Source organism: Barbus barbus, assembly GCF_936440315.1.
Source record: "Barbus barbus genome assembly, chromosome: 30".
In the NCBI taxonomy this organism is placed as follows: domain Eukaryota; kingdom Metazoa; phylum Chordata; class Actinopteri; order Cypriniformes; family Cyprinidae; genus Barbus; species Barbus barbus.
In genome coordinates, this window is record NC_136758.1 from 905546 (window position 1) to 917984 (window position 12439).

The window sequence follows — 12439 nt, forward strand, 5'->3', positions numbered from 1 at the left end:
GAAATGTACAATTACTTAATAGTAGTATGGGGATTAGGAAGCCTTGTGCTGAGCTGGGATATTTTATTAGAGTCATGCATTTCTGTGTTTTCAGTGGTGAGGTCATGCAGTAAACAGAGTCTTAATGTTTACATGGTTTGAGAATGACTGAACACTAAATCTTTAATTCTGCTTTATGTTGGCAATGCACAGTTATTGTAAGCCATAATTCCACCGTACTTAAACACTGAAAAGCATTCTGTCTAAACCTCACGCATCACATTTGAGTGTTCACAAACACAATAATCACAGATCTCCACCCGTGCGTCCCATTAGCTGTGTGTTTCTCTTGCTGTTACCTGTTTGATAATAAAGAATAGAGTGGTGAATCAACCACAGAAATGAACACTTTCTAGTGCCTGCACTCATATCCCATCAGCTCCTGACAGTCTGTCAAGTGTTCAGCCACAGGCCAGAACACAACAAAGACGAGAACAGCCAGAATTCAGCCCAACTCACTTCACCAGGAAACTTTGACAAGTTTTGACGTGTGACTTTTGTCTGTGTAGATTCACATATAGGCCTGTTCACACACACACACACACACACACACACACACACACACACACACACACACACACACGCACAAACACACACACAAGCACAAGTGTGTGTGTGTGTGTGTGCACTGAAATAACCAGTATAGCCTTTATTTCATCATTCCCCAATTACCTTTTCTTTGGGATAATTCTCTCTCTACCTGTCCATTCTTGAGTTCAAACACAGAGACATTTTACTTCTTTACAGCGCTCCATAATTCATGGGCTGCTCTTTGGCTGTGTGAATATTTACATGTAAAGTATCCCTCGGAGCTGGAGGAGAGGGGCATGTTTATAATGTTAAACACTCAAACGTCCCTCCAGACTGGATAGATTCCAACAGTTTTGCACAGCAACTGGGATACTGCCTTTTTGCTTCATCATTTAATTTTGACTAAATAAACTGCAGTTCCTTGAGATGAGTGAGATTATTCTATTATGCATTTGAGGAAAATGTATACAATAAAATTTACAAGCATTTATTTTTGGTGGAATGTCACATCATATCCCGATCTCATGAATGTGCGTTTGGCACGATTTTCTGTTTTTATTTGGCCTACTATTTATACGCAAAAATGGACTATGGCGTGAATATGATATGCGTTTGGTAGGTTTAGGGGTGCGCATATAATATGCCAAAAAATGCGTACTATATGCATGTCAAACACATGCGTATAAATAGCACGTAAAATACAAAGAAAAAAAATCGTGCTATTGATACGCATTTGAATAATCCAGCATCTGTAGCTGTAATATGAGCGTAAAACCGTCCTAAACCGTACGTTTATATTATTCGACACGATCTTAAATTAATACATCTGCACTGGAAATGGTAATTAGTTTCACCGATGTCAAATAGTACTCTTTAATAGCGCCGAATCAACTTAAATACACGAATGCATGCCAGCAAAACTAGTTCAGTAAGGCAGAAATAGCGTTTTAATAGCAACTGCATGGTTACCTCTTCAGTGTAAACAGTACTATAATTAATGGCATTTTAACCCGACTCTAAATCGATGTTATGGTTGCACTGCACACCGGGGATAGTTGGGCTCTGTGGAGGGCATCGGTGCCCGTTCAGCCCGCTGTAGATCTGGAACGCTGCTCTTTGATACTTCACTCTGCATCTGAATCACTGGTCCCTGTGTTTGACAGTGTGCGGTAATTACCTGGCTCCCCGCTTGATCGTGCAAACTCCTCCAGAACCAAGGGAGATACAGTCAAATGGGAAGATGTAAGAAAAACAGAACAACAACAAAGATGGCAACGGCATTTATTTGAACACATTGCGAACAGCTGTGTGGATTTTACACCTTTAATTTGAACAGTGGCGATGGAAAACAATTCTTCTGAAGTGTCGAGTATTTGTTTAAATCAGGAGTCCTGAGGGGCCCGTGATTCCTGGAGCTGTATAATGAGTGAACCTGAAGCTGTGGAAAGTGCATGGAGGCTTCTTATAGTTCGGTGTATTAGGAATACTTGCACAGTAACGAATGACCAAGAAGCCATTAACGATATCATTGTGTCCTCTAGTTTAGAAGCAGATGATTAGCACTAATGAGTCGTCGGTGACGTAAGTGGGCGTGGCTTGTGTCATTACTAATGTGCAAGACTTTAACCCCTTGAACCGCATCTCTTCAAATAAATAATTAGACCTAATAATATATATTTTTCTCTAAAATAAAAATAACTCTTGGGTGATCCATACTTTCAATGTAGGCCTTTTTACATGAATACACATTATTACACTTCTCGCCGCATATTAGCCTGCATATAATAATAATAAAGCAATGCCTACAAAAGAAAGAAGAAAGAAAGAAAGAAAGAAAGAAAGAAAGAAAGAAAGAAAGAAAGAAAGAAGAAAGAAAGAAAGAAAGAAAGAAAGAAAGAAAGAAAGAAAGAAAGAAAGAAAGAAAGAAAGAAAGAAAGAAAGAAGCGAATCGGATCTAATCAGGGAAGATATTAAAGATATGTGCCATAATGTCTTTCTTCTTGTGGCGGGATATATGAGTGTAAATGAAAGCTGTTTGCTGAATTGAATGTAAAGATGTCAGAGCTTTAAGTCTCTTAACGCACACGAGACGAGCGACACAAATAACACATGACCTATTATCCCAAGATCATTCATAATCCAGCATTTCTTTCTTTTAATACTCTTCTCGCGGACACTGAACGCTTTTGGCATATATAGGCCTATTTCAAGATGCATGTCAAAGCAGATATTTTACAAGAGTTGATCGGGCGCTGTAATGAGTTTTATTTATGTATTGTTCATTTATTTCGGTTACACTTTATTTTAAGGTGTCCTTGTTACAGTGTAATTATGCATTTAAGTACTGAGTGATATTAATTAAATACGTGCACTTACTGTATGGTTAGGGTTTGGGGTAATTTGCGTGTAACTATGCATCATTTATTGTTATTATAATAGTAGCATCATGTAACGTGTAACAAGGATATCTTAAAATGAAGTATTTTATTAATGCTTGCTCGTTTATTAGTGATATTGTATTCGACCTATAAATAATACTATTTTATTTAGTGTTGTAAAGATTATCATATTATTTCCCCCTTTTTTAATCTTCGATATCATCAGATACGTTTGCACTTCCAAACTATGGCGAAAATGATTATTAAAAGCAATAATAACCACACCTAATGGTTCGTACCCATTTTGCAGTTGTGTGATACATTTTAATGCATTCATTTTTAAGGAAATAATTATAGATGTTGCTCACCTATAAGTGATGAAAAATCTACAAGTATATTTAATATTTATGGATTTAACCCGAGGGAAAAACAATCGCGTGATTCTAAAATGAAATGTATCTAATTGTAGAAGATAGTGTAAAGCACTCAACAACAAAAAAAGACACTTTAAACATCGTAACTTACGAAACAAAAACGAATAAAACATGCGCACAGAAATGGCTAAGCGCAAACTCTTTAATCTGGTTATTTCGCTCTTCGCAATTCGACAAGCTTTGGTCAAATAAATATAATTTATTCAAAACAAATTTCGACGATATCTTTATTTCTCTCTCACGATATCAGTGTTTCTTTATTTTAATTTAGCTAGAGTTTACAGTGGATGCAGTGCGGCGTATCATTGATCCGGCAGGTGTCGCTAAAGAGCTGCAGACTCGCGTTGAGGACACACACACACACACACGCACACACACACACACACACACACACACGGAGCGTCTCATAGTGCCGTGAGAATAATGCCACTGAAGGAAAATAGGCCTTTCACACAAGAATGTACAGTTACTCACGAAACTTGTACAAACATTGGAGTTGCGCAGCTTTCCTTCAGGGACAGGAATGAGATGCTCCTGAGCCAGAGAGAGTTCAGATGGAGCTAAAGCAGTGGACACAGAAGAATGAGATGCTCCTGAGTCAGAGAGAGTTCAGATGGAGCTAAAGCAGTGGACACAGAAATCATCATCCATCATCAATATTCACGACACCTCCACACATATCACAACTAAAATGATGGAACATTTACAAATAGAGAAGATTAATCTAGAAATCATAATTAACTTGATTTATTATTATTATTATTATTATTATTATTATATAGGAGCGAGCAGCACAAAGCCTGTTTTTCGTTGCGCGCGTTCATGTGAACTCTCTCTCTCTCTGGAGACCTGTTGTTCTGTTATAAAACAATAATTAAAATATTAGAACAAAACCATTAGAATTAGATAGGATCAAATAGTTAGACGTGTACAATGCCCCGAAGCCTTTAATTAACAGAATTAAGATTTGGATAAACTGTTTTGTTGCCAGGATAAAGCTGGTTACATAAAGTTATTTCACAAAACTATAGCTATGACTCTGATTTATGGTTTACATTTTGATGATATTTTTAGGTTTATTTTATATATTTTTTTTTCACAAAAATCTTGAAAGGAGATGAGTTTATAATTGTAAAAGTGTTTGCGTTGAAATGCTTTAAGGCTAAAATGCGCTCGGTTTGACAGCAGCAGATGAAACTCGACCGCCTGTTCATGCCATCTTCTGCCGGAGACACGGACCCCGTTCACAAACACATTTAAATACAACAGATTCGCTCGGTAGGTTCTATTTAAAACGAAATATTTGATTTGATGTATCTTTTTTTGTTTTAAAGAGGAAGCGGTTATAGTGTTTCAGACAGTTTTGTGTTTTTCTGTGTCGGTAAAGTTTGTTTTCAGTGAGACCCAGCGAGATTATTCCGGTGATGCAGTGGATTAACAAACGGACAAGTAAACCAATGCGCATCATAGGCTGCTCTTACGCGTCACAAAAACATTTGATGTATTCGACCGAAAACATGAACTAACAGAGCATTCATTTATCGTAGCCCATGACTTTAGTAGATTCTTACGCATTATTTGTAAAGTTGTAGTTGCTCCAGATGAAATCAAATTTTGTGTTTTATGTTGCTGTGATGCAGTCGCATTCTGTTCTATAAGGATGCGATGGACTTACCGCGTTTCTATAGAAATGGTCCTCATCTTCCTCGCGATGAAGCAGTGGTCAGACAGCGCGCGCTCTGTGTCCACTGCAGTCGATATTGCACAGTGAACCCTTCACTTCTACTCTCTCCTCGTGGTCTTCCCTCCCCTCTGTCATAAACTGAGCAGTTGTTGCACTTATGAAATCCGTTTTAATTGCTTGCTTCATTAGAACTGGGCTCGTGCGTCTGCGGAGCACTTTATTGACCTTGTTTGTTGAGATCCCGCGCGAGTTCGGCTCCACTAACCCGAGAATTGTTCATTTCAACAACAAAACAAGTCAGGGCGCGCGAAATGTAGACATTTATGTAAAAAGCGATCGATAGGACGATGATGTCACATGTGCCGCGATGATCTATATGATCATTGATGAGGAGTAGTATTTTAAGGGTCTGTTTGTGGTATTAGGGGCCATCTGTAGCACAATCGATAGCATTGCTCCTCCTCTGAAACTTCAGGCCTTCCTAATGATTGATGATCTCGGGGCTCTTTGATAACTGAGCGGCGCGATGCACGGCTCACATTTCAATCTTCAGATGCAATCGGACTAGAGACAGTTTCCAAACATAAACCTCGCTTTTGTGTCTTCTCGCGTGTGGAAAAGTGCACTTTATTCTAAAAGGGGCCCGTCTGAGTGTGCATTTTTTGAACCTTGTTGTGCACAAGAGAGAAAAAAAATAAAAATAGAGGACGTGACACTCGATAGCGGTTGTATCAGTTATGCATTAAGCAAAGTCGGGCTGGAATGACTTTCCTTCGTCCAATAAAGATACTAATATCGCTCTTTTTAGATTTGGACGCGTGCCCGACGCGCCGCGACGCCTCTTAGTTCTGAGCGCATGTGAGTGGGATCTGCGGTGCGCTGAGTTGCGTGGCTCCCCCCTCGCGCACTGGACGCTCGCCTCGCGCGCAGGCTTTGGCGTGGAGCTCGCGCAGGACTGGCTGCGCTCAGCGCCACTTCCGGCTTCCGTCATTTCATTCTCCCGCCGATGCGCGCAGCTCTACTCTCTGCGTTCTATAAGCGAGCGAGCGGCCGACCTGCCAGCACTCACTGACACTCACTCATCTCAGACCGCGCCAGAGATCTCCGCGCTTTCCACAAACTCTCCTCTTTTCCTTTTTTTCCTGTAGTAATAAAACAAGAAAGCGGACCGGAGGCATAAAGGAGACAGGGACTTGTGGGATGAAAACGGGGCTAAAAAGATTCATCCTCTCTTGAAAATCATCACCAACCATCATTCATTCATTACCTTGACAACCTCTGGCTTTGATTGACAGCTGGAGTGGCAAAAAGCCATGAGACGCGACAGTTTAGTTACACGCAGGTTGTTGATGGGCCGGCTGTAACCTTCAGTTTGGCGCTTGACTTTTTTTTTTCTTTCTTTCTTTTCTGGGGGGCAAAGAGGAAAAGAAGAATAATTGCAAAACTCTTCCTGATGCCTGCGCTCGTTCTCAGCCGTAGTACTGGAGAATAGGAGGAATTCGCCAAGTTTGCTCGAAAAGGGGATCTTTCGCAGCGCATGAGTTTGTGAGCGGACTGGGAAATTAAATCTACGACACAGATCCAGAGGTTTATTGGAGCGCAGGCTGATGGCGCAAAGGGTAGGTTTAAAATCTCCAGCACTCACCTCCACTAATACACTATCTATCACAGGCCTCTCCTTCAGTCTGACGCACTTGGCTGGGAATACTCGCCGCGCGACGCTTTGCTCGCTTCGGAAAGCGCAACTTGACCATGTTTTTGGTAATTACGCGCAAATGCGCAGCAAACTTTAACTACGCGCCAGACTTTTTCTTCTCTTTCCCCTCACGCTAGCAGCCTTGTCTTGTCTTTTTGTGCTCTTTGTGCTGACTCTCTGCTTCTTTTGCAGTACGATGAGTTGGCTCATTACGGCGGCATGGACGGAGTCGGTATGTACGGGGATCCTCACGCGCCTCGGCCGCTGCCGCAGGTCCATCATCTGAATCACGGACCGCCGCTCCACGCCAGCCAGCACTACGGCACACATGCCCCCCATCCCAATGTCATGCCCACCAGCATGGGCTCAGCTGTCAACGACGTGTTAAAGAGGGATAAAGATCAAATTTACGGGTGAGTTCCATACTCATACCGGACCCGTGAACACCTTTTAGCCGGGCTTCTCTTTACCGTAATAGTTTTTTTTTTTGTTGTTTGTTTGTTTTTCCTGAAACTTTAAGTAGTTGGTGTTAGGATTTGTTTTAATTATTATTATTGTACGGCGTTTTGTACTAGCATTGCACTTTGTTTTGCGCATTAATTTATGTGGATTTTTATTTTTATTTGCTTGACAAATTGGCGTGCAAACTTCAACCTCACGCTTCAAATAATTTCACGATAAACGGGAGATTGCTGCTTTAATTCCACTTCCGTTCCAAATCACTGCAGCCCAAAACAAAGTTACGAAACCCGATTCTCGTCGAGTGTAAAGTGCGTTTGATTTCTAAGTCGTTTCTGAACTGTAGAAGGCTAGTTGGAATTTCTGCTTTGTTTCGGGACTCGTTGTATTCGTCAGTTGATGTGAAGGTTAGCGTGTCGCTGTTGTTTCTGCAGTCATCCTCTGTTTCCTCTGCTGGCTCTGGTCTTTGAGAAGTGTGAGCTGGCCACATGCACTCCCCGCGAGCCTGGGGTTGCTGGAGGAGACGTGTGCTCCTCAGACTCCTTCAACGAGGACATCGCTGTCTTCGCCAAACAGGTCACTCACGACTCTCACATCTAACACCTCGAGCCTTTCCAGACGTATTTAAAGCATTCAAACAAAGACAAAAATAGCCGATCCTTTTTCATTTAAGACCGCTAATTATATTTCCATGAATGCACTTGGATGTTGTAAGTAGCTACAATAAGCGACTGTTTTTCTACTTTAATCAGATTAGCGACCATTGAAATTTTAATGTTTTTTTTATTATTATTTAATGACGACTGAATTGCTGCATATATCTTCATCGATTGCTATTAACTCTCATTCTGGTATGTTTTAGGTCCGCGCAGAAAAACCTTTATTTTCTTCAAATCCAGAATTGGATAATTTGGTAAGATAACACTTCAGCACTGATTGTCTTCAGAATAGCCGCGCACTTTTACTTCTCTGAAATGAGTCTGACTAATTTTTTCGAGACTTTTTTTTTTGTTTTTTGCATTGGATCTGGAGATAGTGACAGTAAATTCGAGGGGTCTGGTGGGTGACAGGGCTGTTTGAGGTGAGCAGGAGAGCCGCTCACAGCGGTGTGGAGTGGAGGGTATTAGTCTGAAATAAGTCACTCATTATAGGGCTGATATCACCCTCTAAACACTTCACACAGCCCAATCATTCCACCTGCAATTTTTACATATCAAGAATAATTGCTTTTTATTTCTCAAACACATTATTGAATTATTTATTATTATTTAATTACATTTATTTTTGTATTGGAATAGGGGGGTTTTGTTCGATGCAAAAATATAATGCAACGAATATTAAAATTAAATTGCAAATCAGGCACACAGCTAACGAAGTCCGTTTCTCTTTACAGATGATACAAGCCATACAAGTATTACGGTTTCATCTTTTGGAGTTAGAAAAGGTAATCTTTTATTGGTTTGTATTGATTTAATTTTAGAAATAATTTGGATGGATTTAATTCTGGTCAACAATTTGGGATTTTTTTTTGGGTTAATTCTTTTGATTTCAGATTATTATTATTTTTTTAATTCCAGATTTTGCATTACTTGGTGTAATATATATATAATCTGACAAAATTACTCCGAACATAATTTGATATTAAAAGCATGTTATTTAATTTATTTCCACGTTCCGTAGATACTGGTTTAAACGGAATGTGGCATAGAAATATTCTTCTTTATTGCACATAAATAAATATTTTCACGGACATCGTATAGTTTCTGCGGAATGATGCTCGTCTCTAGAGTTTATTTGTGTCCATTAACTTGTTGCACGAGTCTCTAGAGAATAACAGGCATCGCTTCAGTTTCTCTATTGTTTCCCAGTCTTTGCTCATAATGGCCTTTAATTGTGCTTCTTTCTGGAGCGGCTGTTGACAGAGCTGTTCTTTTCTCTGCTCAAAGGTGCACGAACTCTGCGACAATTTCTGCCATCGGTACATCAGTTGTTTGAAAGGAAAAATGCCCATAGATTTAGTGATTGATGAACGGGATGGCAGCTCAAAATCAGACCACGAGGACATCTCGGGATCTTCTACTAATTTAGCCGATCATGTAAGTAACAGGATGGTTTCATTGTTTCTGTCTGCGCTGGATATTATATGTAGCAATCATACCATAAAATAGGAACGAGAATGATCCAAATGGCTGATAATTGAAGATATGATGTTCTTAATTCAGATTAAATGGTAAAATGGACTCTTGACTGAAAGTTTCATGCGATTTTTCTGAACTTGTGGCTTGTGAGCAAACACGGTGTGTGTGTGTGTGTGTGTGTGTGGAATGATCTCTTTTTTCATTTAGTGCTGGTAGTTGATGTAGAGCTGTTATTTAGTGTTTTGTATTGTAGTATGTCTGTATCTTTCGATGTTGTAATCGCGCATTGCATAAGACTGCTTTAAAATCAAATAATAACTGAGACGGAGATATATGTGATGGCGTTATAACTTATTTATGTGTGCCTCTTTATTATGCGAGCATGCACACTATTTTGTTTAAAGTATTGGAGAGTCAGGTTTATAATGTGCTTCTCTATAGTTTGCCAGGATGATGATGATGATGTTAATGTGTTTAATTGTCTCTTATTTATTTTTTGCTGTGGTTTGAGTCCGGTTTACAGGCCCGATGCTCCATTATAGAGAATTCAATGGCGACTCTTGCATTTAAATGACAGCTGGCGTGTTTAAACGTGTTGATGTCGGTGTTGTAAATGAAAGGCTGGGGAAAGGAAGTTTTCCGCGTCGTGTAGTTCATATCACGCGTCCTGCAGTGAGTCGATATATGGAGTTCACAGCAGAATTAAAGCAGATTTGAGCATCACACACTATACTGCATTAAAGTGAATCGATTCTAAACCGGGAAGCAGTCAAACTAATTTCTATATATTAACAACTCACTCGTTGTGTAAAATGTGTGTTTGTAAGTGTAGAAATAAGCTGATTGCTGGTTAGCTAATTCTGATAATTAGGTTCATCATTAGACTGGACTTCTAAATTGCATTTAGTATTGTGTGGATTCAGATCCCCTTTACGCGGCTTGTAGCCTAACATTTCTTCGGGTTATCATTTAAAACACGGTGGTATCGTATGCATGTTGCATCGCCAGCACTTTACACGAGTAACGCTGCAGATGTTTGTCTGATAGGAAGATTTCATAGCTTGCGAAGGATTATTTTTATTGTTTGTTTGCTGTGTTTTATAAATATCTAAATATGTCTGAGCATTAGATTGTATGTGCAGCAGAGTACTGTGTGTGTGTGTGTGTGTTAATGAGAATAAATGATCGCAGGCCTGTTGCTGCTCCTCAAACTGAGGAACACACAGCTTCATAAGCGACACACTGGCCTGATGTTCAGATGCTCCGATTATATTACAAATCGAAATTACGAGCTTTAGGTTTCTTCATTTCATTTGGATCTTGCAATTTATTATATGGTGTTTCTATTCTTCTTAATGTTTGAGGACAGCAGTTTGATAGTTGGATATGCAAATTTATTTAGGTTGTAACTATCTCATCCTTTTTTTCTGCTTTGATATGCATTTTTAATATATTTTGCCTGAGGCTCCATCAGTTGGTGAAAGTTGCTTTGCTGGGGATGAAGGACATGCCTTGTGCTCTCTCTCTCTCTCTCTTTACCTGCTGAAGGCGGTGAATATAGGCACTTTTATTTACTATTGAGCGCTACATTGTCTTTGAGTGTGGTTTATAGTGCTGTCAGAGTATACAAGGCCTTTGTCAGGATGCCATTATATTTTTGATTTGCCTCCTGTTACTGTCCAGCCTCTCAAAAACTTTCATCCTGCGGTTATTAAAAATTAAGATTAGAAATTAAATCAATGTATCCATGTTATTCAACACAGCGGTACAATAGAGATTTGCACAATTCATTTATTTATTTATTTTTAAATAATTGATGTGACACCTGGCTTCTCTGTTGGCTTTTTCTAATGAATAATCTGTTAATAACCAGTTAATAATATAGATGCTAATTTTAGTTTGATTTGAAATTAATTTTTGTAAATTCTGTCATAGCTGCACATTAAAAAAAATTTAAAATAAAAATAAAATAGGTGCAGCTTGTGTCATCATTTTGATTTGGCTGTGACGTTATGAAATATTGTGACGTGTGCCTTTGGCACCCACATGCCTCCTAATTGTTTGTTGCTGTCAGTAGTCTTTATGTTGATAATATATAAGTAATATAAGTCACATACAGAAATATATAAGACACTAGAGTCATTGCTGTAGTGATCTCTCTCAAATATATAATGGCCAGTTTCATGCAATAAGCTTAGAGACCAGTTTTCTTTTTTTTAATTGTTATTTTTGTTTTAAGTGGTGATTTGTCATGATGGCCTGTTTACAGGAGCACAGCTCACAGGTCATCTAGTTCATTCATACAAATCATCCGCCTGTCTTAATGAAGCAGCACCGATCTGATCTGTGTGATCTGGGGTTGACTGCTCTCGTCTGGACACACACTCACTTGTTGCTGTGCTTCAGTGCTGCGGCTTCTGCTTAGTGCTTGGTTTTCCAGTTTAATAAATATATGGATTTCAGAAAAGGAACTTACTACATGCGGAAAATATAAATTGGCAACATGCAATTGTTAACTATTTTAACCCATAGAAAAAGTATTTTGTTGGTGTAAATTGATGTATGTAGGTAGATTTGGATATGTTAAATAACATTTTAATTTCGATGATACCATTTAATTTTTTTTCAGTGTGTTTCAAGTGTTTTCAAGTGAGGTGTGTTTTTGCCATTCTGTGTCAAATAGAAGAGCATTCAGTCACGTCTCTTAAAATGCTCGATTGTCAATTACTCCAGCTCAGCGAAGGCTGCTTTCTCATTCTTGTCAGATAATTGGCAGTTTCGCTTTGAATAGTCATTCTGAGATGCTTCAGACCGTCCCTTTAACATGTTTTGGGAGCGCTGGTGTAATTACATGTTAAATGCAACAGAGCTGCATGCTGTGGATCTGACACACAGGAGGCACGGCGAAAGGTCAGGGGCCAAAGATGCGCTCGCTTGTGTCATTTTTACGCGTTCGCAGCCATTCCCGTTCCAACATACATTTTTCTGAAAGTGCGTGGTATCTAGTGACAACTGTGAATGAGAGTTGAGCGAGCTCTTTGACGGACAGGCCAGGTGCGGGTCAGCAGCAGATCATCCGC

At 39.4% G+C, this 12439-nt stretch overlaps 1 protein-coding gene across 3 annotated transcripts in view; it reads left to right on the forward strand.

Annotated features, from left to right (window-relative positions):
• The first annotated feature begins 6123 nt into the window (after nt 1-6123).
• The window catches only part of LOC306850065 (homeobox protein Meis2), a 78422-nt gene continuing 72106 nt past the window's right edge, over nt 6124-12439 (forward strand). For all 3 annotated transcript variants that reach the window (XM_079385490.1, XM_079385492.1, XM_079385491.1), the window contains exons 1-6: nt 6124-6685; nt 6955-7175; nt 7656-7797; nt 8084-8134; nt 8615-8665; nt 9168-9317. In XM_079385490.1, coding sequence (XP_079241616.1) covers nt 6674-6685; nt 6955-7175; nt 7656-7797; nt 8084-8134; nt 8615-8665; nt 9168-9317 — 627 coding nt within the window. In that variant the 5' untranslated portion in view covers nt 6124-6673. The remainder of the gene's footprint in view (nt 6686-6954; nt 7176-7655; nt 7798-8083; nt 8135-8614; nt 8666-9167; nt 9318-12439) is intronic.